The 27,864-nt window shown below is 43.3% G+C and overlaps 1 protein-coding gene and 1 long non-coding RNA gene across 2 annotated transcripts; both read right to left on the bottom strand.

Annotated features, from left to right (window-relative positions):
• Positions 1-2,627: 2,627 nt before the first annotated feature.
• LOC311445150 lies at positions 2,628-3,355 on the bottom strand. The gene is made up of 2 exons (XR_014698241.1): positions 3,325-3,355; positions 2,628-2,792 (listed from the first exon to the last, which is right to left on the bottom strand). It is a non-coding gene; the product is annotated as an uncharacterized lncRNA (long non-coding RNA).
• Positions 3,356-17,492: 14,137 nt separating this feature from the next.
• SOCS1 (suppressor of cytokine signaling 1) lies at positions 17,493-20,430 on the bottom strand. The gene is made up of 2 exons (XM_084536904.1): positions 20,202-20,430; positions 17,493-18,596 (listed from the first exon to the last, which is right to left on the bottom strand). Exon 2 carries the CDS (start codon positions 18,519-18,521, stop codon positions 17,898-17,900), a length of 624 nt encoding a protein of 207 aa, XP_084393030.1. The 5' UTR covers positions 18,522-18,596; positions 20,202-20,430; the 3' UTR covers positions 17,493-17,897.
• Between the last annotated feature and the right edge of the window lie 7,434 nt (positions 20,431-27,864).

Raw genomic sequence — 27,864 nt, forward strand, 5'->3', positions numbered from 1 at the left:
CTTCTATGGGGCTTTTGCCTAAAAAAGACTGGGGAAATCTGAGGCCTTGATTCTGAATTGCTTACTAATGCAGTTCACTATAAATCTGTAATGTTCTTGGATTAGTCACTGGCATGTTTTCTTTCTCTCCATCTTTTATTTTACTCCATAGATATTCAGTATTAATTACAGATTTTTTTTTTCCAATGAAATCTAAATTTAGCATTTAAATTTAACTTACGTTCCTTGGACAATTAATGGAGAGAAAGTTTTGCATTCATCTCTTCCTTTGGCAGGCTTTTCATTGTGAGTAAGGCCATTCCCTTTTTGTGGCAGAATTCGCAAAGCTCTGTATGTGTTTGCTTGTGGGCCCTACCTGCCACATTACTAATAGACTCTGAATGATTTCTCTCAGCTATTGGGTATACACCATCAGTTCTACATTTCATTTCCAGTTTGATCCTGCCAAACTCAACAGTACGCTCCTGTGACAGCTGTTCAGTGGCTCGGGTCTACATTGGGAAGTTTGTCTTTTACTGATGTTCTGCAGGACTGATTTGCTAGATCTGGTAAACAAATAGGAGCTGATATCTGCTGTAAGCTCTCATTGTACTTTAATACACAAAGGTGTCTCTTATATTCAGCACTATGGAGGTTAACACAAATAACAGAACAAAGAGTTGTCATAAAATCTTGAAAAATTACAGTCTATCCCAGCCAAATATTCCTGCCATAGGTTAGCACTGTTTCTGAGATTTCTTGGATCTTTCTTTTAGCCATTTTAGCTCCCTAATGTGACATGGTTTGACTTTTTTTTTTTTCTTTTTTCTAAGTTAGCAAGTAGTCTTGACTCTGGAAGGGTTTAAGAGACAGTACAAAGGATGAGGTGGGATTCTATAGCCCAGGCACAGTGATGGATAAAAAGAACGGCCAAGATTGTGTGGGGGAGTTACTGGATTGTGTCAGCTGTGTGTGACACCATACCCTTGAGTTGTTTAGAAAACACCCTGCCTATATTGTTTCTATTGCACAAAGTAGACAGCTGTCAGCCTTCTTGTTACTGGCTCACAAGAAAGAGCTAAAATTGTTGAGAAAAATCTGCCTTCAGGAATGCAAAATATAGATTGGGACAAGTTTTACATACCAAACTTGCCCAGTGTCCTAAGAGGGGGCACGTTTTTATTTAGAGCAGCTCAAAGAAGGGCTATACTGCCCAAACTGTCGGGGGACAAGCCATTTGGACTAAGTCCTTCAGGCTGCCTTCAATACCTCATGCGGGGATTACATACACAGTATGGGTCAGTCTGCTTTTTCAGTGAGTCTGCTTTTACCTGCTCATCAACTTCAGTTTGGAGGATCACAATATGTGTGTTACACAAATGTACTGAAGGCACTTCAGTGTTCGTGTACCTCCAGGAGGGAGGTGGAAGGAACTTCTAGTATTGGTGGGAAGAGGAGCATGATCTGTCATGTATGTATGGTGAAAGCAATTGCTTTATAGCTCCTTTTGATTAAATGAGATTCTTTCTCACTCCACATGAGTAATGCATCTGCCATACCTCAAAGAGTCAACTCACTGTTTTAAGGGAAGTCATGGAAATTCTGCATAGCAATACCATAATAAGTGAATGTACACCACCCTCCCAATGCCAAATTTGCTGTTATTATTTTCAAATAACTCCACTGATCTCTGCTTTTGTTCCCACTTACCTGAGTCTATTCCCCTTACCTCACCAGATGTGGAAAGACTCATTAGCCTATTTTGTGTCTGCATGTGCAGACCACACCACATCCACCTCCTCTCATTCGCTTTCTCCCACTTGCTGGCAGTGATATAAGCTCTCAGGACTCCTGCTCTCAGAAGTTATATCTCTGACAGGTAGATTCAAGCTTGCCAGCCAGTAGGTGGGTGGCTGCCTTTAGACCATTAACGAGACAAAATTACTAGTAGCCAGAGCAAGCTGCATCAGAGCCAACCCGTCCTGTGTTGCAAAACTTCCCACAGGTGCCCATAGAGGCACAGGGGGAGAATACCTTCCTAGCTCTGTCCTCTGCTTTCATCTGGCTCAAGCAGGTCCAAACTTGCTCCCTATCCCTCTGCAAGGACAGGGCAGATTTCACAACTTGTGTTAACAACCATTTTGGAAATCCCACACAAGACATAGATAGGTAAATGCTATGATATTTTCCTTATAGACTTCTCCTCAGAAGTGGTAGGGAAATCCCCAGTCATTGCAGGTGAGGGCACAGCCCTTCCAGTTCTAGATTCTCCGGCTTTTGGAGCACGAGAGCTTGGATAGCTGCCCTCCTCTCTGTCCTTTCTCTGCCTTGCTCACTTGCAGCAAGGCAGAGAAAGCACTAGTGCAGCACTTTTACAAGGCATCTGAAGCCTGCAGAGTTGTTTTAAACGGGATTCCCATCCCACAGATTGTGTGCGAGTGCAAATAAACTCTTTAAGTGTCACTGGGGTGGAAAAGAAGAGTGAATGGTTTTGTGATGTGATTTCTCTCTGTTGCCTCTGTAGAAAGCTCTCTGCAAAGCCTGGGTTGTTTATGCAAAGCAACCAAACCCCTTTCCATAAGAACTGGTAGCTAAATATTGGTCAAAGTCCAGCTATTAGGTTTATAGAGCACTAGTGGAATATAATATACGAGCATTTTTCTTATTTCTTCTCCCTGCATCAACAAGAGTGAGCAGCATACTTCATGGAACAACGTGTCCTCCGGGCGTGCCCAGTTCTGGCATTGGTGGAGGGTCTTCACCCAAGGCTGCTGTGTGCTTGCTGGAAAACAGAGGTTGCTGGAAAACAGAGGCTGTAAGAAGTACGTATCCATCATCCAGAGCTCAGGGCAGGTCTGGTTATTTCATTACACAGTCATCCATAGCTAGGTATAAGGCCACAGGGCAGAAGTAAGTCTGCACTGAGCAGCATAAATATATGGTATCTTTCTGTGAGGGATGAACAGTCAAGAATTACATAGAGGAGGCCTTATCCTCAACATTCAATAGGTCTTACATGTGATTACATGTCAGAGCAGTTGACCAAATGACCATATCTAAGCCTGAAGTGCCTTGTGTATTAGGAAAGTCATATATGAAATGGAGAATCAAAGGATTGCATTTATGTAGGAGCCTTCTGTGAAACAGAGGAACAGAAGAAGGGAAGGAAAAGCCCTCAGTAAAACTAACAAAAGCCTGTACAAACAATACAATTCCCAAGCAAATCATCTTTCCAAGAAAATTGATAATCAGATGTGAAAATCCTGAATCAGATATGGCCATGGTGGTTAGCTATGTCTTTTGGGATTTTTCTAAATAAAGCAAAGGAAAGAGCAAAATCCTCACCTCAAAAAACCTCACTGTTATTCATGTTGTGAGGAAGAAAAAAAAAAAAAAAAAGCAGAATGGAGCTGTTAAATATTTGAGCACTGGCAAGCTGAGGAAGTGCAAGAGCAAGCAAATTCAAATTTATCTTTGATGAGGTGCCAATTAACCTGATGTGCAGCATGATTCTCCTAAATTAGGTCAAATACTTTCTGATAGATGTAAACCCAAGTGCCGATGAGGAAGCACTTCTGACTTTCTTGTATTCTAACACCTGAACTTCCTGCCAACCACCAACATCCTGTTTCTGTTACTGTCAGAGCCACTCATACATTTTACAGTCAGATCTGATTAGTGCAGGCCAGGTGGCATTATTTGATGGGCCATTGTATGGTGAGTAAGCTTTTCTACTGAAATCAAGGCTTTTGACTAGCCATAGGTGGGAGAACTTCTGTTGTATCAGCCTGATACATGCACAGTCTAGTCCTGCTTTTGCTACCACTATGATCAATAGCAAAAATCCCCCAACTCCAGTAAAAAATCACAAAAGTGTATGTTTCTTGAAAAAAAAATCTCCTTTTCATGCCTTTGCTCCTGACTGCCTTAGGTATATGGATGGCCTCACCCTTTCACAGCCTTCCACAATCAAACATCAAAGTCCCGAGGAAGTTGCTGTATTTGCCAAGAATTTTTTTTTTCCTCCCCAGTGGTCTAGTGGTCAGAGCACTTGCTTCCAGCCAGACATGGTGCTGGGAGAGGAAGAGGTTCAAGTCCTTGTTGCCTCACTCTGAGGCTTTGTGGTGGAGGGGAAGGGGCTTTGCTCTGTGGAGGAGAGGTGGGATCTGTGCAAAAGGCTGGTCTGAGCAGGGGAGGTCTGCAACCCCCTGCCTAGATCACTCCCCAGGCTAGAGAAATCCTGCAGTTTAGTCATTGCTCCAGAATTATTGATGGATTTTAGTCATTTACAGTTTCTTTTCCTTCTATTTTCCTTCTCCTTTCCTTTTCTTTCTCCTGTGTGCACCTAACTCTCCAGAGGCTGGATTCGTTTTCCTAGACTTGCTTCTATTAGCTTCATTTCCTAAAGTGGATGAAGCTGAGATCACAGACTGCAGTATTCCCAAAGCAGGGCTAGCATGTGCAAGTCTCAGCTCCAACTTGGTCATATGGAAATACGTCTTTCTTTTAAACCTATAGAAAAAATAAGATTGGACCAGATGTGGAATGTTGACTAGGTCATCCTCCTCAAAACTCTTAATATTGAACTGTCCAGAGCAGAAAACATGAACTGATTTGTAAAGTAAAAACTGAGTTCAGTGAAAAGCTCATTGCTCCCCTGCCACCCTCATTAATAATATTAGCAAATATTGTTTGATGATACTCTTTTCCCCTTCTCAGCCTTTAATTTCCTGGAGAATTGTACCTGAAGGGGGAATTTAAAGGATTGTGACTGTGAGATATGTTCTTTAACTGCAGTGGTTCCGGTGTGAAGGTGTGGTTGTTTTACAGCAAAATGTGCCATTTGTTGAACACCCTGTGTGGAGCAGGCAGCTGGCTGCTTAGATTTGTGGCCGTTATGTCTCTTTAAAAGGACATTAATAGCAAACAGCATTACCACGTGCAATTTAGCTGTTTAGGAGTTACCAAGAGAAGATAGTATTTATGCCAGCTTTTTCATGACAGGTCAATTATTTTGTTAGCACAGGCAACAGTGTATTTGTATTGTGCAACTCTTCCTAGGAACTGAACTGCACTGGAGGACAGGAAATCATGGGAAGTAGGATGGACTTGAATTAAAAGGAATGGATTTGTTTTTCTTGCTTTTGAATGCCAGTGCCTGTTGAGCTGCAACGACATACTGTACAATCTGTGTTTCTCATTATGCAACTAAGGAAAAGTAAAACCTGCAGAAGTTTAAAGTAAAAGTGAATAGAGTGCAGTTATTTTTGAGTTTAGTTTCTTTTCCCTTGTTCTGTTTCACCGTGGTGACACGTGGTCTCCTCAGGTCAAAACTTTTTATTTTGTGAGAACTTTGCAAGGTGCTATTTTACAGAACTTCCTGAGGTGAACTTTGGCCAAAACTGTCTTAATCTAAAGGAATAAATGACCACCTAACTCAATGCACAGTGTTTAAAATTCAGCCACTTCTGTAAATTTTATAGCTGGTGAGGCCATGTTACTTTCATAATCTGCCTGCTACATAAGGACTTTATGACTCAGACTAGGGGAGGTTCATAAATACTTTGCCCTTGATTATCTAAAAAGACACTATGTTATGCAGGTGTTTAATAGATGTCTCCGCCCACTCCCTTTTTTTCCTCTACAATCAGCATCTTATGTTAATTGCAAAATAGTGCACTTACTGTGGATTAAACTTGAATAAAAGAGATTGCATATTTCTGCTCAGGCACTAAAGGCTGTTAAAACTGACCTGCACTAAATTCAAGCTTGAAAAATTTGGACCACCAGAAGTATAAATTGTATGGCAATTAATTTTTGGACTTCTCCAAGTCCTCAATAAGGGCTCAGGCCCTTCACCTTTCTTCAGTGGACAGTGAGCAGCTTTTGGAGTGTACTGATATGTGTAACATCTTAATCTTGGAATAAACAGCTCTATATTAGCTATATAGTTATTCTGCACTTGGTGCTCCTTTTTAATAATAGTTCCCTTGCCAGCTGTATGTCCTCACAGCTGTTGATCCCTCTTTCAAAATCCAGGTCATGTTTTCTCTGGATCTCTCAAACACATCACCTCCTTCCAAACTTTCTCAGCCTTCCAGGATGCTTTCCAGTCCCCCACATTTCACACAATTTTTTCCTTTAGAAAGAGAATATTTTATCTCAAGGTTAGTTTTCAGCTCAGCTCAGTTTCTGTTGACTTCGGCAGAGATTGAATTACTCTCTTTAAGAAACCCTGAAGACCTCTGTCTGTTCCTTGAACCTGGCATTTCAATTCAGTGTTCAAGATATACGCATGTGCTTATAAACTGACTCAAAGCCCATTTACACCACCTTGGCATATGCCTATGGGTCATGTTTTGCGTTTACGCTTGATTATCCTCAGTGTGTTTGTACACAATGTTAACAGATAACGGTTTGTATACTATGTAGCTGCAACAGGCCAGGATGCAGCATTCAGCTTTTCCTTTCACTCAGAACAGAAGCTCCGGTTGGGAGGATAAGCTGCAGTGCTGTAAACTTTAAGGAGTCAAGAGAGATTATTCATCGCCAGTAGAAATACCACTGCTAAAACCCACCTGGGCTTCCAGTCTCCAGATGTATTTTGGACAGAGGGGAGACCTTCTGCATTTTTTAAAATGACAGTGTTCTTAAAAACTATACTGAAATTATAAAGGAAATGAAATCTGTAGAAAAGCAAGGAGAAAATAATATGGATGGCTGAGCAAGCCATTCAAAGCCCTGGACTGTGGAGTCCTCACTCTATACTCAACATAGACATAGCATTACATGTTGTCCTCATTTGTGCCTTTTATAGTAGATTTAGAAATGGCATGGAAGTCCAATAGGAAGTCCTATTTCAATAGCATGGGACTAACAATTTCAACCTGTGATTGAAATTGTTGCTATATTAACCTTGGAAAGGAGCTTATGTAGTTTTGCATGCAGTGCATAAATTACACACATCAGGAAGAAAGATTACCTGGTTTTTATTAGTTCCAGAGTATAATAAAAAGATATACTGTACAACTCACAGAGTTCACATGAAAAATTTCTTCCTCATTAGGCACACTGGTTTTAAAAGTAGATGTCGAACAATAATTAGACATCTGGGAAAATAATCAGCAAATACTTCTTGGTACCTAGACCTTTGTACTTCTATACCCCAAGACTCTTCCTAAATATATGTGTGTATTACAGCACAGGTAAGGGAATGAGGGCATAGGGAGGTTTATGGACTGAGGGCTGAAATATTGAGAGACTCCTATCCTACTGTCAGAAAGGTGTGCTTTAGGGAGTTGTGGTTTCAGCAGGGCAGCTCTAGATAGACCATACTGAACTAAAAAAAAAAAAAAAAAAAAAAAAAGCTGACCAATTACAAGAACAATATTGTTTGTAAATGCTAGCTGGACAGCTGCTTGGTCATACGCTCTGTTAGCACTGCTCAGCCAGTCACTGGCTTTTTCTGTGCAGCAGCAGTGATGAGATGAGAAAACTTACAGCAGCCAGAAACTCTTGTAGGAAAATGGAAATCACATTACTTTACCAAGAGTGCTGGGCTGAGAATACTGGAACTGAAATTATTACCTTTGAGAAAGGCACCATCTATTTTGCGTATAATTATACAAATATAGTACATTCCAAGCCTGCAAAGGTGATAGCTACATGATATGCTGCAGAGCTGTGGACCAAACAAGTGCAGCCAGTGCTCTGGAGCACCACACCTGCTCTCTGGCTATTACACTTTCTTGTCTGGGAAAATCATCCCTTGGCTGCTGACTTTGTAAAGTTGGCCTGACAAGTGTATTCTCTTCCTGCAGAACCAGAATTTTTCCTGCTTCTCCTTTCTTCCTGGTTTTCCACGTCAAATAGACCCACATTTGCGTAAGACAGCAACTTGCATACAGTACATTTATTTACAGGACAGTGATAGATATTTCATTAATCACAATTACTGAGTAACTGTGCAAGATTAGATAGAGGAGGTCCTTGTACTTGAAAAGGGAAATTCCTCTCTCCTGCCTGAAAAAGGCTTTGAGGTACTGAACAGGTGAATTTGTTTTAAGCAGAAGGTAATAGCTATCTCGTGTTTGTAAAACTTTCATGGCTTGCTTTGTTTTATTTCAGATAGCTGGCCTCCTTGTGAACAGGGACAAACCAGGGGAACCATCCACACAGTGTCATCTAATTTAGAGATCTAATTGCCCCATTAGCAATTAGGCATCGGCCTTTGAAAGCTTTTGATTTGCACCTGTCAGAGGTCTAAAGTAGATGTAATCAACAGCCTACCTGATGAGGGTAAGTGGAAGTATAAGGGGGACAGAAAACCAAAAATAATCTCTGAAGTATTTGGCAAAAACTTTTTCTGAAAGAGCTATTTACTTAAATATGTGCTAGGGGTCTAGCAAGGGGGGTTACTGTTTTTTGTCTGAGGAGAACAATGGAAGTAGCTAGTAGTCTTACTCCTTCTGTAGCATAATTATCTCCCAAATTCATACCAGTGATGTTAGAGACCTTATCTATTCCACCTCTGTACCAAGAGATATGCTGTCTCCAGCTCTGTGTCTCTCTAGGTTGCCTGAACAGTGATGGCACATGGGCAGGTCAAGAAATAACCAAACAGGACAATTCCACTGAGTGTTACAAAGTCATTAAGCCTTAGTCCACTGTCTGCTGCAACTTACTGGGAGAGTACTTTACGTTCATTTCTGTTTTCAGTGCTCTGTTGGGGAACCAGAAGTCATTTGAATCCCTGAGAGGATACGTAAAATCTCAGCCTGAAAGTTCAATCTGACTCAAATTCCAGTAATAATTGGTTTCTGCTGGAGGGAAGTTGATTAGGGGAAAGTTTGGTTAGGGCAAAAATGTAACGTAGGTATTGGTTTCAGTTTGAAGGGCAAATGGAGATTTGCAAATACTCTGCAGAGCTAGAAGGAATGGGGGCAGGAAATTGCCCGTGATCTTGCATACCCACTTTCGGTATCAAAACTGAAGAGCATAGATAGGATTTCACCTCACCCTCAACCTGTGAATTAGCTGGAGCTCTATCAGATAAGAAATCTTCATGATGCAAACATAGCTGTTAGCTTTCATTTTAAGATAACACTTACTGTTATTTAAAAATATTATCTATAGTAACATTGATCTTCCATGGAAACTGATTTCACACAGGAACCATGTTTTCACTCCAGATGCATGCATATTCTGATCCTTTGTTCAGCCCCTTTGGTATGGTTATTTTACTTTTTCCCAGAACACACACATAAGTTGTGACTAGAACAGATTTACCAGGAGAAATAATGGGTCTGCAGTGGGTCTCTCTGCCCACTCACACTGTGTCTTACAGAGTGTTCTTGGGCTCAGGACCTGTGGGAGCAATACCACGCTGGGGCTTCTTCCACTCTCCTGCAGCTGGAGGTGGCTTCTCCTGTGCTCATGCTGCCTGCATGGTACCTATTAGACCTACAGACCTTATTTTTTTACTTAAATCCTGTGAAAGAAGGAGGGGATTGATTAAATTATCCCAGATCTTCAGCCTAAGGTGAATGTAACTGAATTCAGAGGCTTCATTTCCATTGAAAACATTTTCATCCTCCAGCACACTGGAAACCTTTTATTCTACCCTGACTTATCCTAGGAGCATCGTGAGCAAATTAAAATATTGCTTTACAGCTACAAAGAAGGTGTGGACTTCAGGACCTGATTCCACCTCCCATCTCAAGCTATGTCCCTATTCCCTGTTCTCTGCTTCTGCTGCCACCACCACTAAATGTCCCAGCATTCATCATAGTACAGTCACCCTTTACTACCATCTCCTCTCAAAATTTGCAAATTATTTCTCATATTTTGTTATTTTTTGGTTGCTACTTAGTTTGTTCTTTCCCTTTCTCATCATTAACATGCTCACCTGTGTACACATCATGTGTCCTGACTACTGAAACCATTGATCTCTTTTCTTCTACCCAAAGTCCTCAGGAGAGTGTCAGAACACCAGTTAGCAGTGGAATAAGAAAGGCCAAAGGATTGTTTGCTTTTTTAACAGAACCCGGATGTTCAGTTGCATTATAAAAAGGAAATAAAAGGGAGTGAAGAAATGCCAAGAGCTCTGACACCATCTGAATAAAGGCCTAAGCTGTTTATCCAACTGGGTGCACCTCTCCGGGCCTTTTATCTGTGTGGCCTGCACATCTTATTTCAGTACAGTAGTTACAGCTTCATTTCCACTGCCTGAAAGAGCGAGGAACATAAAGACTGTAAGTTCTTCATAAAGACTTCAAGTTCCTTCCTTTCTCCATATGCTCTGTTAAGACTGGTGATCCAGGCTTTCCTCTTTCTTTACTTGTTACCAAGCTCAGTAAGCAGTGGGTGATTATTAGCTCACCTTACCCAGTCTTGTGCCTGCTCCTATACTGTCAGGTAAGGAAGAAAAATGTCCCATCAGCTTTAGGGTTTTTTTTCCTCTGCTGCCACTGTCCAAGCTGAGTTTTACTTTCAACAACCTTTGCTCTGGCCAGAGCAGAATACATGAAATTTGCTCATAGTTACAAAGACTCCCCTTGTTTTTAGTAAAAACTTGTCAGCTGCATATTTGTTCTCCAATATTTCAAACACATCTACCACCATTATCATCTTTATGTTATTTTCCTTTGATGACAGACTCAAGCCTCTCCTTGTATTTCAGTGCTGGGATCTGGTCTTCAGTTTTGCATTAAATTGAGGCTTCTCTGCTTCTTAAAAAAGTTATACTTCCCACAACTCTTCTACCTCCACATTTTCTTTCCTCGCAATGCTGTGATGACCAGTTCATAGCATCTTGCTCGGATTAATTTTTTTTTTTTTTATCACAATCTTGCCACCATTTCAGAAACACAGCTTTAGAATTTATGTTGCAATGCACCTGCAGCCATGTCATGCTGCTTTTATACTGGAAAGAGGACTGTGCATGGGCGCCTGGCTGAGCATGTTGATGGTCAGAAAAGACAAGTTTGCATTGCAAGGTGTGTTAGCTGGTGGAAGAGTACATGGAGTAAGTTCTTCAGTGCTTGACATCCTTCAGCTGAGATTGGATGTTTGCCTAAAAACTCTGGGGAAGTTTAATTGCACATACCTGGCTTTGACAGCATTCACTTACACAGGGATAACTATGTGTTTTGCAAGCCTAACTTACACAGTGTGAGGAATTCCTGGTGAAAACTCAGAAGCCTTTTCATTCTCTTATTCACATCAGTAGTCAAACTAGATGAATGTACTGGTTTCTCTTAGCCTTCAAATCTTTCTAGCATGTAGAGGTACTGTAAAATGTAAGTAAGGGCCATTAGGAACTAATGGCACACTTATCATTGCTAGGGCTGGTCCACAAGTTGCATTGGGCTAACAGCACGGTCTGTATGTCCTGAGCACATATAATGCTGTAAGCGTGGAGGTGTCTGGGTCAGAGCATCCTCTTGGGTGTTCTGGCATATTCTGAATCTGTCTGTGGAGTGTCTCCCTGCAAACCTGAGCACATTTGGCTCACTGTATTCAATATGGATAACTACCAGTTGTGGAATTCAGCCACGTGCAAATAAGGACTTGGTTAGGATTAAACCCATGTCCCTTTCTTGTAACAAAAATAGAATAAAAACAGAATGAGTTATGTTGGAAAGAAGGAAATGTAGTGAATACTTCTATGAAAGTGTTTGGCAATAGATGAGTGCCTAAGAAGCCTCTGGTTAAAGACATTATAGTGGTATATTAGTGATTTTACCATGCAGTCAGGACTTTATCACCATGACTGGAGGGATCAAGCATGCCTACAAATACCACACAGCAGCCAGTGGATTTTATTTGGTGAAAAATGAACAAATCCTTGCACTTGCTTTGTTACAGTTAGCAACAGAGAGCAAACAAACAAAACAGAACTCCGTTAGTGAAGGTGAACTTTTGTGATCATGAGCAGGAGCAGGCCAGGCAGTAGTGATTCACAGGAGATGGAACTCATTAAGGGTGATGAGTAGATTTATTAAACTTCTACATGGCTGGGAGTTACAAAAAATAAAAATAATAGCAAAAAATACCTATAACTGAGATTAAAATAGCAGAAAGATGATCCTACTTTGCCTTGATAATCTTATCAAGAGAAGTAGAGTGAAGGTAGCTGAGCAAACATGGCTTATAGGACAGTTAATTTTTTGTTTTATCCTGCCTGGCTTCTATTCTATCCTCATGATACCCTGTCTTATCCTAGCTGAAGGCTGTTGGGTAATTGCTTTGCTATGCACAAGCATCATCTCCATTGTTCTGGTCTTCAAAATTCACATCCAAAACATGTTGCTGAGGTCCAGACATGGGGGGAAATACTTTTGGTGTGTGGCTAATGCCCATCTGTCTTCTAATTCTCTGGCCTTTGCTGCTTTGTGGACCTTGAGGGTAAGGACATGCAGAAACGGTTGGGAGGGATAGAGTTTTCTTTATGTGCCCTGCTGGCTTGCGTTTCTGTTTCTCCATGGTGGCACAAACAACAGTTTGGGGCCAGGCACAGCAAATCTGTCTGCCATGCTGAGAAGCAGCTGTAGAGGAGAAAGTCAGATCCAGGGACAGGATCTGAGTACCATGCAGTACATCAGCTAAGTCAGCAACAATGAAGGGTCTTGAATGGCACTTAGCAGTCAAAATATGCTTGAGACCCTCTGCACATGCAGGTGGTAGCCTACACTTTGCAAAGAAAGCAACATGGAGTCCCAACTAAGTTGCTGTTATGCAAGCCTTTGTCTCAAAGCTGGAAGAAATGAATACGTGCATTGCTTACACAGCTGCCAGCACCGTGAATGGAGGGGCAGAAGTAGAGCCAGGGGCTGAATGAGAGCACAACGGGAAGGGATGGCATTGGATCTGAACAAGGTGCAGGAGGTGGATGCATTGTTCAATGGAGGATTAAGTATGGGCTGGGTGAAGAGCATTGATGGCTAGATACAGTCAGCATGTTGCCCTAGGGGATACCTTTTTCTTGACTTGAAAATAGCATCAGTGCTGACTGCAGCTGAAGCCTCACTTCTTGTAAATGACTTCAATCATAACAGAATTAGTGTGACCACAGCTTCGCAGCGGGTGAGGTTATGCTTGTCATTCAAGCAGCTCCTATCAAGCATCCAATAACCCTTTGCAGCTGAATTAACCAGACACCTACAGTTGTATTAATTAGCTCCAGTCGTTAGCAAGTGTTTTACAGCTGCAGCATGGTATGTAAATTAACTTACCCTGAAAGCAAACGTGTCTTTCAGTCTTTAAAAAGCCAGGAAGCCCTAGCCTTGCTGCCTGTACAGCTGTACATGAGCAGGGATGGGGTGGGTGCCCCAGTGGGATGCAGAGGGACAGACACCCTGGGGGTGATGCAGCCCTGCTGCAAATGGCTTTAATTTGTGCTGCAAATTATTTCAAATCTGTCCCTTCCCCACTGGCTATCAGCACGGCAGTCTCTTTCCAGAGCTTAGGTCTGCTCCTGAGCACAGTGCCAATTCTTCCACAGTCTTTCCCCAGATTGAATGTTTACTTCACTTCCTAGCCACAGCCAGGAGTGAAAAGGTCAGAGAAAAGAGCTGGGCAGGAAGGGGAGGGACTACAAGCACCACTCTTAGTGTGCTAGTTAGCAGAGAGGGTTGAAATCACTGCACTGTTATGTGTTTCCATTGCTCTGGGGGAGAAATGCAGTTACTTTGACAATGCTGGTACTTTATTTAAACAGAGAATGAGAGATTTGGCAGCTGGCATTGCTACAGAAATCTTCAGGAGATGCCTGCTGTGCCTGTAGGTGTGACAGAGTCCCTAAATCAGTGCCTGCAGGTGCTTTAGAGAGCTCTTCCTTAGACGGTGGGTCAGAGTGATGTTGTGAATGCACAAACTGCCCAAGGATCATTTTTCAACGATCCTGGGAATTTGGAGAGGTCCCGGTAGACTGGAAGCTGGCAAATGTTGTGCCGATTTTCAAGAAGGGTCAGAAAGAAGACCCTAGCAATTACAGGCCTGTCAGTCTCACATCAGTGCCTGGTAAAATCATGGAGAAGATGGTTCTCGAACTTATTGAGGCGCACCTGGGGGACAAAGCAGTCATTGGTCCCAGCCAGCATGGGTTTGTGAAGGGTAGGTCCTGCCTAACTAGCCTGATTTCCTTTTATGATAAGATCACCCGTATGGTGGACCAAGGGAAACCAGCTGATGTGATTTTTTTGGACTTCAGCAAGGCTTTTGACACGGTTTCCCATAGGATCCTACTGGACAAAATGTCCACCATACAGCTAAATAAAAACATCATATGATGGGTGAGCAATTGGCTAACGGGCAGGGCCCAAAGGGTTATGGTAAATGGGGCTGCGTCAGGCTGGCAGGCGGTCACCAGTGGGGTCCCTCAAGGCTCCCTTTTAGGGCCGGTACTTTTCAATATTTTTATAAACGATCTGGATGTAGGAATAGAAGGTATTTTGAGCAAGTTTGCTGATGACACCAAACTTGGAGGAGTTGTGGACTCGAATGAGGGTGGAAAGGCCTTGCAGAGGGATCTGGATAGGTTGGAGAGCTGGGCGATCACCAACCGCATGAAGTTCAATAAGAGCAAGTGCCGGGTCCTGCACCTGGGACGGGGAAACCCTGGCTGCACGTACAGACTGGGCGATGAGACGCTGGAGAGCAGCCTAGAAGAGAGGGATCTGGGGGTCGTGGTAGACAGCAAGTTGAATATGAGCCAGCAGTGTGCCCTGGCAGCCAGGAGGGCCAACCGTGTCCTGGGGTGCATCAAGCACGGCATCGCTAGTAGGTCAAGGGAGGTGATTGTCCCGCTCTACTCTGCGCTGGTGCAGCCTCACCTCGAGTACTGTGTGCAGTTCTGGGCACCACAGTATAAAAAGGACATGAAACTGTTGGAGAGTGTCCAGAGGAGGGCTACGAAGATGGTGAAAGGCCTGGAGGGGAAGACGTACGAAGAACGGCTGAGGTCACTGGGCCTGTTCAGCCTGGAGAAGAGGAGGCTGAGGGGAGACCTCATCACAGTCTACAACTTCCTCGTAAGGGGGTGTCGAGAGGCAGGAGACCTTTTCTCCATTAACACCAGTGACAGGACCCGCGGGAACGGGGTTAAGCTGAGGCAGGGGAAATTTAGGCTTGACATCAGGAGGGGGTTCTTCACAGAGAGGGTGGTTGCACACTGGAACAGGCTCCCCAGGGAAGTGGTCACTGCACCGAGCCTGTCTGAATTTAAGAAGAGATTGGACTGTGCACTTAGTCACATGGTCTGAACTTTTGGGTAGACCTGTGCGGTGTCAAGAGTTGGACTTGATGATCCTTAAGGGTCCCTTCCAACTCAGGATATTCTATGATTCTATGATTTTGTGTTTTGGAGCAGCCTACAGATACCTGCCAGAGATCGGCCTGGCAGCTGTGTTGTGTGCTGGAGAGAGAGCAGCAAAGGAAAGAAAGGGGAAGAGCAAGGGAGGTGGAAAGATAGGTAGTTTAAAAACACAGGCCAGCTTTATCTCCTTTTTTATTAAGAGACCTTATAGCCACTTCTGGCCTTCTTCTTCTCTAAGGACATCTTTATTTTTTTTACTTTCTTTTTCTGAGCTACCTCAGGTTTGCATTTCACATTAAAGACACAAGGAAGGGATTTAGGCATTTCACTTGGGAAGATACGGATCACTTCTCCTAAGCGTACTCTGAAAGAAAGTAGGTTTACTTCTGTCACGAAGAAACCAAAATGTGCTCAGTCTTTATTCTTTTCATTCCATGTCCCTCATTGGGAAGCCTCTTACCATAAATCTACTTCTAGTTTTGTTTTCCTCAGGGATGCTGGAGAACCTTTCAAGTCACCTTGGACTTGTTCTACCGCTGTTACCTGGGCACTCATTTATATAAAAAGGTAGGAGTCATTCACTTGGGACCTGAGGGGTTAAAATACCATACAAATGGGGCTGGGAAAGGAGGACAGGGAGCAGGATAATAATCTCTGCTGACTGCAAACCAGTTTGGCAGACTTCACCCTAGAGTTTTTTTCCAGCTTAACTTCTTAAGACTGTTTGCATTCAGACAGTCACTTTGCTCCGTTCTTGTAGCTGCTGCATCTCGTGGTGTTTGTGGGTTCCCCAATTTATGCACTGTTGTGGGAAAGTAGTGTTTGGCAACTAATTCCAGCTTTAAACAGAAATAACAGAAATGCTGCCTGGTGGGCTCAGCCAGGGGTGGCTGACAAGGGAGCAGGAGACTGCTTAGCAGGACACACCAAAGAGTGGTTTTAGGGAAGCAGCACAGTAAAGAGTCATATTATAATTAATACCTGTATGGTCATTAGTTTTCTCCTTGTCACAATGGCCAAAGCACTGTGAGTGATCTTTAGTCATGTTTGAGCATGAAACCTATTTATTTTCTGACAAATTATCACTGATAGAAGAGCTGACTTGGTAAAGTAACTTGTGCCTTACTTGAATTAATTTGTACAGCAGACTATATAACAGTCCGTTTCTTAAAAGTGGCTGTAGTTTTAAAAGGAATGTGAGTTACAGTATGGAGAGAGACCTTTTATCTTAGAAACTCTAGTGATGACTTCATTTACTGCTTGCCGTTACTGTAAGCACTATAGATCCGTGATGATAGAGGACATTTCTGTGAAAGACACTGCTTTCTTTGAAGTGAGTTGGTTCAGCTGGTTTTCTAAGCCTATTTTTCACAGATTTCAATAAATGTTTGGGGGATTGCAGAATTGCTTTATCAAAAGTGATACCACTTTTTAAAAATCACACATCATGTTTTGTCAAATTAAGCATCTTAGTCACCCACAGCTACAGCGCTGTGGGGCACTGATTTTACGTTTTACGAGCAAACAAATGCAGTGGTGCCTTCACCAATTTCCTATAAGTGGTATTACAAAACAGCCTGATGTATTTTTAACTTTCTCTGAATGCAGTTCAACCACTAGAAACTGAAGGTGCAAATCTACGGGCTTGTGCTCTCTGAGCCTTGTCATCAGGAGCTAAATCAAAAGTTCTTTTCAACTATAGAGTCTGTACCCTGTAGAACATCAGCAATTTCAGGCAAGAAATACATTTTTTAAGTCTAAAGATGCCTGCATCTTTGCTGTTTTTGCACATGTTGAGTTACAGAGAGAAATCATTCCCACAGTGCATCATAATGATAGTGTCCACTGCCTTATGAAGTGCATGTGAATAGTAGCTTAGGACAGTTTTATTTTTCCTCACTGATATTCATGTGGTTTGGTTATGTCAGACAGCAACTTTTCTTGCTTAAAGACTTGTTGCTTTTAATACATACAAGGCAAGCCAGCACTGGTGTAATTAGCTCAACTGGGGGTTTAATCCACCTCCTCAAAACTTAGACAGTATTGTAGTCTTAAACACACTGCTCCTGCTGTTGCATATTTAAGAGAGAGATTTTTAAGCAAATTCATCCTGAGCATGCTGTCTACTTGCATCTTCATTTGAGGCTCTTTAGGGCAGGAATCCTCTGCTGGACCAGCTCTAACAGCTTGTTCAGTAAGGCAAGGTGTCAGACCCCATGGAGACCTGCCTATCACCTGCACTCACATACATAGCAGCTAGAGGTTGTTAACAGGATAGGTACCAGAGTACTTAGCACTGAAAACAGAAATGCTATTCTTTTTTAAAAACTCTCACAATAAAGTTTATTACATTAATAACATTAAAAATATTATAAAATAATAAAATACTCTGCTTGGCAGAAAAATTATGCCGGGGTTTTAAAACCCCAGGTTTGTGCAAACAGTTTTTGTAAACATAAGAAGTCAAGTGTTCAAGTTGCATCCCAAAATACAGTAAGTTGCTACAAAAGTAAGTTTGTTTGCTGTCAAACATGTTTAAAAACCCAGAAGGCTGGATTTCTTTATGCATCTCTCACACGTCCCTATATAGTTAATGCTCTACTTAGATCTGAAATGGGAATGATTTCAGGTAGTCCTTTAAAACAGGATTGAGAGGGATTTGGTTTAAGTTCTCTCTTCCAAAAGTCTTCACGATGCTCTTCCGACAGAGCTCCTGCAAGGGCTGCACGCGGACTTTGCGCAGGGGGGTAACCAGTACCTTCCTCGGGGAACTTAAGTAATGTTCCAGCAGCTTGAAGAGACAGTCAAAAGTCTCTTTGCTGCCATCCAGGCTGAAACGCCCAGTCTGAAAGTTTATCCGGATGCTGGTGGGCCCAGTTGCAGTCTTAACACTGATGGCAAAGAAACAATTCTTCTGCGTGCTGTCCCTGATGAGGAAGGTGCCCTCGGGCTCAGACTTCAGCTTCTCGTGGGCAGCACTAACAGTCAGAGGTCCCCAGTAAAAGCCACAGGCATCCAGCAAGCTGCTTGCTCGAGTGATGCTACTAAAATCCGCTTGCGAGCGAAAGGTTCGGAAGTGCGTGTTGCTCTGTGCCTGCAGAGTGCCAGGCTGGCCTGGGCCGTGGTAGCCTCGAGCCTGTGAACGATCCCGTGCTGGAGGGTCAAGTAGACATCTTGGGTCTGCTGCAACTGCATTATCTGCTGACACCTTGCTGTGCGCTACCATCCTACAGCCTAGACCAGCTGATGCGGTCTTCCATAGCGTCAGTGGCTACGGCAGGGCAGCTTTCCAGCAGTTATTCTGAAATGCCAAAGAGACACAAAGTGAGATCCCCAGGGAAAAGTGGCTGCAATCTCTGAATGACCAAGTTTTCCATTCACATGACTCCCACCCATTATCAAATAATAAAATATTCATTTGACAATTTACACTGGGCAAACAACTGCTTGCTTTTGGACAAGATTAGCAGTCTATTACTACTGCAGAGTCCAAAGCTCCAAAAATATTTAGCAAGGATCAAACAGCTACAGAGGATAATGCAATTTCCCTGCCATGAGCCTGCAGAAGCATCTCAGGACCTGGAGTGACCCAAACGGAAGGAACCTCTCACAGAGAGGTTACCTGGTTCTTACTCCAACAGAGTCGCAAGTCTTCAGATAACAAAGCAAGGAGGTTCTCCAGCCACTTTCTCTGCACTACCCTCTTTCCCTTCCCCCAGTGCCAAGTGCTGTCAGAACTCAGGCAGCATCATTTGGTGCTCTAGGTGCAAAAGAGAAAGCGGGTGAAGGCAACAGAGCCCCTGCAGCTGGGCTCGAGCCTGCAGGTGACTGGGGAAGAGGGCGAAGTGAATAGATGCCATTGTGTGACTGAGGCATAACTTGGAAGGGCAGCCTGCAGCACTGCCAATTTACACAGTAATCCTCAAACTCCTTCCCTCTCTCCTGTTAACCTGAGGCTCAGCCATAAAAGGCTATTTCCCATTCCCCCAACTTTCCCTTGGGATAGCAATGCTCCAACCTCACTAGCTTATACAAATCAACCTCTATGAACCCTTAAAGCATTACTCCTGTCTCTCTCTTTTTTGTATTACATGCACTCTAAGTGGCCCAATCTAAATTGCTTCCTATTGATATATCTTTCAGCATGAGGGACTAAATTCATCCCTCGTGTTACTTCAAAGGAATTAGCAGCGCTGCACCAGGAATGAGCTTGGCCTGAAACATCTACCTCTGACAGCGTGGTTCGATACATCTCTGCCGGCTGCCTTGACCTTACTGGCAAGCATAGATTTTAGGATTTATCCCTACAGTCAGATATAGATCTGCAGCTTGTTGAGAAACCTTGAAGGGTTCTCAGAAATGAATCCCTCAGCCATCTTACGGTTCAGGGTAACATGCTAATGCAGATTTCAAAGAAAGTACACCGCTGGATTCCTGTCTGCGCTAATTTAACAGCTTGCTGTTTGGTTTCAGTTAGGTCATATTACCCTCCTGAAACACCACAGTGGCTTGTAAAAATCCTTCTGCTGGCAAATAACAAGCTGAAAGCAGCGCCGGGCTTTCCTTGCACAAGGACAAGAAAACTGATGTCAGTTTTTCCAGTTTCTGGGCCAGGATTATCGCTCGGCATTTCAAGTTAACACAAAAATTAAGTTTCGGCGCACGCTGCCGACAAAGAACGGCCGAGCCCGAAGGCCGCGGGGCTGCCCGCACAGAGCCGCCCGGTGGCGGGGTAAGCTGCGGGGTCCCGGAGGGGAGCCTGCCCCGGTCCTGCCCCGGTCCGCGGGGCCCTGGGAGGGGTACGGCGGCTGATTCGTCTCGTACACCCCCCCGAGACTCCACAGCGAGCACAACCTCCGATCCAGAGATGGAAGGGTGCCCGCACCCCCACGGCAGCCCCCCTTACCTTCGGCCGGAGCGCGAACCGTACGCAGGGGCTGCGCGCCCGGCGGCGGGGGCGCGGTGCTGGCCCGGGCGGCCTCCGGAGCATCCTCCGTGCGGGGCCCCCCCTGCCTGGCTCCGCTGCGAGCCGCGGCTGCCCCGGGCGGCACCTCCAGCGCTCTGGGCCCTCTCATCGCCTCTGCTTTCTATTTAACGCGGCGGCGCTTTTCTGCCCGCCCGCCCCTCCCCGGCCTTCTCCGAAAACACGTGGCCCCGCTTCACTTTCACTTTCCCAATGAGTCACGGCTCGCCGGGGCTCAGCCCAGCCGGGCAGGGCTGAGCCGAGCCTGGCTCCCAGCGGAGCGCCGGGGGCAGCTGGTACTGCCCCAGCCCCTGCCCTGGGCCGTGCCGAGCCCCGCTGGTCAGTTATCCCCTTGTGCACTGAAAGCCGCCCGAAGGGTGCCAGAGGAGCCCCGCCGCGGCCCGCAGAGGGCGCAGGATTCGGTGTGCCCGCCTCCGGGGGGCGAGGGGAGAGCCGGGATGAGGGGCTGGGACGAGCAGGGGGCAAACGGCCTGCCGAGGGGAGCGGGGCGGCACGGGCAGGGCACGGGAGGGGGCTTCGTGCCTGGCTGTGGAATGGCCAACAAGGGGTGCAGACTTGGAGCAGCAGTGGCTTTGCGCTGGAAGAGCATTCAGAGAAACCTGCGAGCCTTCCACCCGGAGGACGGCACAGACGCTGCACTGGTTTTAGAGTTCTTGAGAGAGAATTTCCTCGGGGCTTTCTCTAGGGCAATTGGACTTACAAGTAACCTTCAAATCCCCAGCTGTATTTATGACCTTGGCAGCAGCCAGTGCAGGAGGCTTGGGATGCTGTTCTGCTCACCCACAGGGAGATTTGTCAGCCTTAAGTAATCAAGCCGATGTTTGATCTGCTCCTTCAGGCAGGTCCCAGCAAAGTGTGCTTTCCTTCAAAGAGGGTGCCACTTAAAGCAGTAACCAACATCTGTTTAAAAGGCTGAGAAATCTTTCTTTTGACTCTTCCTTTTTGGAAGCCACTTGCCCTAACCTAGTGCAGACATTCACCTTCCCAAGTGTGTCCAAAAGGTTTGAGGAATTCACTGCCTCTCAACTCTGGAATCAATACATAAGCTTGTCTCTTCTATGTGGTCAGGTGCATGCAGTATGACAGGCGAGTTTTGGAGCCAGACTGCTTTACATGAGGAGCAGAGAGAGGATGTTTTCCCCTTACAGTCAACGTGGTGTTTTGTGACAATGAAAAGGAAGTATTTCTGTCTGATGATTAAGAGCTGGGGGCCAGAAAGGACTTGTGAGTTGCCCTTTGGGATGCAGTCAAGGGGATGTATTTCCTGCTTTGGGGCTCTATATTCTTTTCAAAAGCCGCTGTGGTCAGAATGAGTTAGTTAACCTCGTGGTGGTACAGTGACCTACAGTGATGGGCCGCTGGTGTACAGTAGGTGAACCTGGAAATTTCTGATGATGCTTTAGCCACTGAAATTTGCTGTTCATGTAGTACAGCTGTCATGAATTTGAAGAAACGGAGCTCATCATAAATTTTAAGAACTGGCATAGAGATTCCATTTTCGCTCAGAAATCTCTTTCAGGCCATTTCTGAGTGACTGAGCTAGAGCTGAGGTTCATTATGAGCGACTGAGGGAGGGAAGCTCAGCTGCTTTTCTCTGTAAAACAAAAGCATTCTGGAATGGTGGAACTGAAACTTGCTTTAGAATTCAAACATGCAATAGTGAGAAATTTTTTACCACTATTTGCTTTGCTTTGTGGTATGCTCCATGCAGCGAGTAGCTTCAAGGGCTGCTTCATACAAGGCACTGTTCAGATGCAGTAGGACCACGCCTTGCCCTTGACTGCATTTAACCTATTTAAATAAAACAAAGTTTTATTTACCTCCCCTCCACTGAGAAGAGATTTGAAGTGCTTTGACTGTAAGGCAAATCAGAGCCAAAAAATGCAGCTCAGATCCTCTAACTCCCAGCCTGGCTCGAAGCACTGCTTTCTTCTGCCATCACTGTGGCTCTCAGGAGTGGAGCAGGGCATGGCCATACAGCAGCACAGTGCTGCAGGTGTTTCTCAGGTGAGATGGAGGTTGGCTGCTGGTTGCCACAGACATGCCAGGAAAGCTGTTACACTCTCACCTCATTTTTAATTTGTAGAATCACAAGGGAAAGCAGCTCCTCTGGGTGCACATGCTGTCTGGCTGCCATGGACTGAGTAGCTGATTTAATGTTTGCTGTCATCTGTACATGAATCACAGTGAGAGTGGTCTGGGATGCTCCATAAAATTGTCCTAGAAAGGCTTGCCCAGGAGAAGCAGGGCTTAGTTGTGACATGTGAAGGACTTTTACAGGGGGTGAAGATTTTGTGGTAGGAAGAGTTTGGGCCTTAGACTTGAGGGTCTCACACGTTGAGTTTTATTGGGATATCTTGATTTTCCCTCACACATTTCCTTTTGCAAGGCCCTGGCCTCAGCCTTCTATTTACTTCCTTACCCCCTCTCCCTCTACCTAAAATCCCCATTATCTGGGCCTGCCAAAGACAACCATTCCAGCAGGTTTGGATAAAAAGATGTTACTTTTAGACAAAAAGAGTTTACTCTACCCAGTAGGGGGCAGTGCATAAATTTGGAGCTGAGGGAGAGCTGCTGAGCAGAGCCCACATGGAAAGAAGGTCTCCTGAAATGACTGAAGTTTGAAGCACTGCTGCCAACTCAGGTGTTTCTGATCTCTGCTCAATGAGCTCAGCTTAATGAGGGTTCGTTGCATATTGCAAGGTGAGTTAGGCACTCTTTAGAGTGTCTCTGGTAAGTAGAGCCTTCCCTGGAAACTCTTTCAGACCTTCTGTTGGTTTCTTGTTTGTTTGGATTTTTTATTTTTTTCCACAAAGCGCTATTTCACATGGAGAAAAAAAATCCTGCTCCCATTCTTCCCTGCTGATGGTCTCAGAAAATAAAGGCAAAGTCTGGGGTGAAAGAAAAAGGATTCCCTTGTTTCTTCGGGCAGGAATGTAAACACTTTGGATGTGAAGGATTGTATTGGTAAAGCTCCTAAGGTTTGGATAAAGAACAAACTCAATTTTTTTTTAGTATAAGAGTCCTGACTCCTAGTTCACAAACATTGGCTTGGAAAATGAGAGGAAAAAAAAAATCAGAGGAAACTCCAGTTGTTTCTACAGCAGGAGCATGGTTTACTCACGGGCCAGAAATGCACTGGATATAGGGGGAGGTCTGCCAGGAGGCAGCAAGGGAAAAAGCACAGATCTGAGGATGGTGTTGAAGGTGGGAGAGCACTGTGTCTCTTGGGGTTAATACGTGATGTTTTCTGAAAAAAGAATCTAGAAAAACAGGGAAACGTACCATGAGCCATGCTAGCAGCAGTGTAAGGTAGGCAGAGCTTCCTTTATGACTCCTCCAAGCCTTTCTTCACCCTGTGAAACCACCAAGGGGTAGGAGGCTCTGATACCATGTATGGTATTCCCCAGAATAAAATCCCTCTTGGGGCACTCCACACCCTACTGAATTCATCCACCCTTCAGGGACAGTCCTTGGGAAGAAAAAAAAATGCAAATAACTTAAAACAATTAGAAAATCAGCAGGCACTCCCCATTTCAGCTGCATTCTTTATTCTTGAGACGAGATGCAGATGCTGATTTTCATAGGAAGCCGAATTAATTGGTAGGCCAACGTGTCTGTGGAATGGTGTTTTGGTTAGAGTTTGGTATAGGAAGTGGATGATCAGTGTAGGAATTAATATATTAATGTTAAATCAGCTATTTTTTTTTGTTTTGTTTTTATTAAGACAGTTGGCAATGAATAATTAAAATATTTTTCCCAGGCTTAATAAATTGTTGTTTTCTTGTACGAATGATTCAAGTAAGTAGGGTCACATATGTTATTACTAGTGTTTTGAGGTTACAGCCTCCCCTGTCCTGCTGTTGGAGATGGTATCCCTTGGATGAAAGAACTCATTGTATAAACTGCCCAAACCAGCAGCATGATTTGTAGAGCAGAGGAACTGAAGCACTAAGAAGTTCAGTGATTTGCTTTAAGTCAGAGAGTGAGACAGCCTGCAGAAGGGCTAGGACTGGAACATAATTCAGGTCTTCAGAGCACCATACTAGAAACTTAACCACAATACCATCCTTCCTGTTTTAGTGGGTTTTGTTTTCTTCTCCAGAATCTGAATTTTCATTTAAATGAAACCCCTGAAATCGGAATTCTTTGATTTTGCAAGTAAAATAGACACCACATTGTTTCTGAGCTTGCTTTCAGATGCACTGAAACCAGCAGCACTGAGAGAAGTGTGAACCTCTGTCACCCACTTTAACTTGGTGTTAAGGGCAGAGCTTGATGTATTTAAATGGGACATGCCCAAAAGATCTAACTACCCTGATTAGACATTTCCTTATATATCTCCATTTCCATACTATCCATACTGTTGTATTGTAGGTTAAGAGGTAATAAAGTGAGCCTGCTCAGTACAGCTTATTCTCTTAACCTTTTAGGCATTTGCCTTTAGGCAAAATGGCTATAAAGATGACTCATTTTATAATGATAGTAATGCCTGTGTTATGTGTCACTCAAGGATGCTGGGTGTATTAGTTTCTCCATGGCAGCATAGATAAGTCATTATGCCAAGAACAAAATAGAGTTTGAGATGTCTTCAGATTGTTTTCATCTCTATACCTAGGTTAGGGGTGGCCAGTCAGTACACAAGCAGTATTCTGAGCTGAATTTCAAGCTGTTCTGCAGATAATGTACAATTTAGATTCCATCCAGCTAGGATGGATGATAGAAAATTTTAATTTTTGTCTTCTAACACGGATTGCTGTCAGTATTAGCCATGAGGATGTGCATATGTCTACTGGCTAGGATGAAAAGCTGTGTTTTTGGGAAGTTAAAGTAATTAAGCTTAAGAGCATACTAAAATTGAGTAAGAGTGGAGCCTCTCCCTCTCATGAGTTGCTCTGAATATTCCAGACAAATTCTTTGAAATATATCTCTGTAAGAGAAATAAACTTTTATACTTTAAAGAAGTCCTAATTTCTCTAAAGCAATTTTTTTTTTTCCTTTCCTCCCTAAGCTGGCTACTTTGGAATTGTTTATTTAAAATGTTGTTAGTTTCTTCTTCTGGAGCAGTTAATGTTGGTTTACTTGGACTCTGCCTGCTCTTCAGTGGAAGCTCCTTTGTTGATATTAATCAAGTCAAATAAAGATCTGCGTTAGTTTTATGAATTCAAATGCTAAGCAGTTAACTATACAAAAATGTGGTTTGGATTGACTACATTTCAGTATAGACATCCTTCTTGGTAATTAGCTGAGTAAAAAGAGAAAAAAGGAAGGACTGAAGTTGTTGGTAGAAGCATTGTGAAAGGGCAGCATGCTTTCTGGTGGTGTTTGTTTTTTTTTAATTTCTTTATACAAATGAGAGATTTGCATAGCGTGGGTGTGGGCCTGTTTGTATGCGCAAACTCCACAATTGGCAGAGGAATCTTAGGTCCCCAACAATAATGCTGGTGATAATTGCAGAGGTAGTAGGCTGCCTTTCAGATAGGAGAACTACCACAGTAAAAACTGAACTGGATATTTTAAAGGAGAACCATATGATGGTAGCTTGGCTTCCACTTACTGGATTGCAGAGGTTTCAGTGGTGGCTGGAGGAACATGTACCTTGAATTTCACAGCCAGTTGCTAATTTTACTTTCATCTGGTTCCCGTGATACCTGACAGATCCTTTCAGAAGTAAGCCAGAACAGACTGCATTCCTCTACCCCCTCTCCATTGCCTCCATTACCACCCCAGCAGCTCTCTCCTTTGCTCTTGAAGCTACGTTCTCCGTTTCTCCATTTCCCCATTCTTGTTATTTTCAGATCCCAGGCTGACAAATGGAGAGTGGTAAAATGGCACAGGAAAATCAGCTGTAGCACTGAACTCTGCTGTAGTTTTTGGAGCTGAAGTTAGTGCTCACACACGCAGTTGGAGTCCTTCATGTAATGTCAGAAGGGGATGCTGGAGAGGTCATAAGTTTTGGGGGATATTTATTTGTGAAATGGGGGTGTTGAGGGTAGCAAACAAAACATCCATTCATAATCCAAAAAGGCCTGCAGTGTCTTTGTCACTATTTTAATGCTATTACTATCCTCTGCTCTTACAGTTTTCAGTTCTTAACAGTCATTTTCTGTCACTTCCATGTGCTTTCAATGACTAGTTAGTCTGTGTCCTGCATGGTTTACAAGATTACAGATTTGCATTTACTGCTGCAGATTAACAGAGTTGATGCCCTTTCTGGTGCTCTCATGATTCCATCTATTAAAACCACACACAAATAACTTCTGCTAAAGTAATTCAAAGGCTGCGGCATCACTGTCTGATATATTTCATTCACAGGCACAACCAACATGAGGAGATTTTTATGGTTGGGGTGAGGTGGAGCAAATGACTCAAATGTTCCCCCACGTTTGGTTTTCAGTCCACAGAAACAGATGAAAATTCATTCTTAATATTGTCAGATGGACCCAAATCTCATTTTTATTTCTTTGGACTGTTGAGTCTATCTACGTTCAAATTAAATTGAAAAAAAAAAAAAGTGGGCTGGCTTTTTAAATGAGTGAAGGCAGATACAGTGCTGTTAGAGAATCCAGAAGTAGCACACAGGAAGCTGAAAAATCAAAAGGTGATTGCATTGTAAATCAGCTTCTCATCCAGATCTACGTGGACAATCCTATTTATTTCACAATGCACTGAGACGTTTTCAGATAACTTGGTTGGATTGTTAATCCTTGAAATCATCAAGCCTCAATCTGAATAAATCAGCATTAAAACTCAGCTACAAAAAGTTATTTTTGTGGGTTTTCCTACTGCTATGATATGTAGGCCTCTATATTCCTACTGTGATTGCTATTTTAATAACTGATCTTTTTACAGTCACAATCTAACCTCAAGATCATAAACTACCCAACCTCTTATGGTGAAAAAATATTAAGGACCCTGGGTTCTGCAGTAGCAAATAATTCATATATACAACAAATAGGAACTAGTGAATGCACATCTCATTCTGCTACACAGATAGATCCTGTATGGATTTTAATGCTGTCTTTTGGCCTTGGATAATTATAGAACTTATGTCTGCAAAAATGTAGGCAACAATTAGGTAATATTAATTTTATTTTCTCAATTTTCAATGTATTTACTGAGAAATTGGCTAGATTTCTGTTCTTCTCTCTTCACTTCCTGAAAAATAATAGGTCTTGATAAGTGGCTCAACAGTCTACTTCAGAACAGAAATATTAATTCCACATTTGCCAAGAAACAGAAAAAAATAAAAGCCAAAACCACTGCCATAATTAACAGTGTTTTGTTTTATTTTATTTCAGACATCATCCTTCTCCAGAATTATTGCAAACCCTGGCCAATTTTACTTGTGAAGTCGACAAGCTGTGCACAGAATAAATTAGCTTCATCATATTCCAAACACTGCAGAATTTCTAGGAATCTGGAAAATAAGTTGGCTATTTCTGACACAAGATAAAAGTACTTTACATGTAGAACTCTTGGCATCTGTAACTAAAGTGATAAATCAGAAACTTAATCCAAAGATATTAATGATGCCTTCTCTAAGTTTAGAAATATTTATATTAGGTAGATACAGACCTCACCA

This window comes from Aythya ferina, assembly GCF_964211825.1.
Source record: "Aythya ferina genome assembly, chromosome: 15".
Classification (NCBI taxonomy): domain Eukaryota; kingdom Metazoa; phylum Chordata; class Aves; order Anseriformes; family Anatidae; genus Aythya; species Aythya ferina.

Coding starts and splice junctions, on each gene's coding strand:
- SOCS1 (XM_084536904.1), bottom strand. CDS start 18,521: ATGGTAGCGCACAGCAAGGTGTCAGCAGATAATGCAGTTGCAGCAGAC.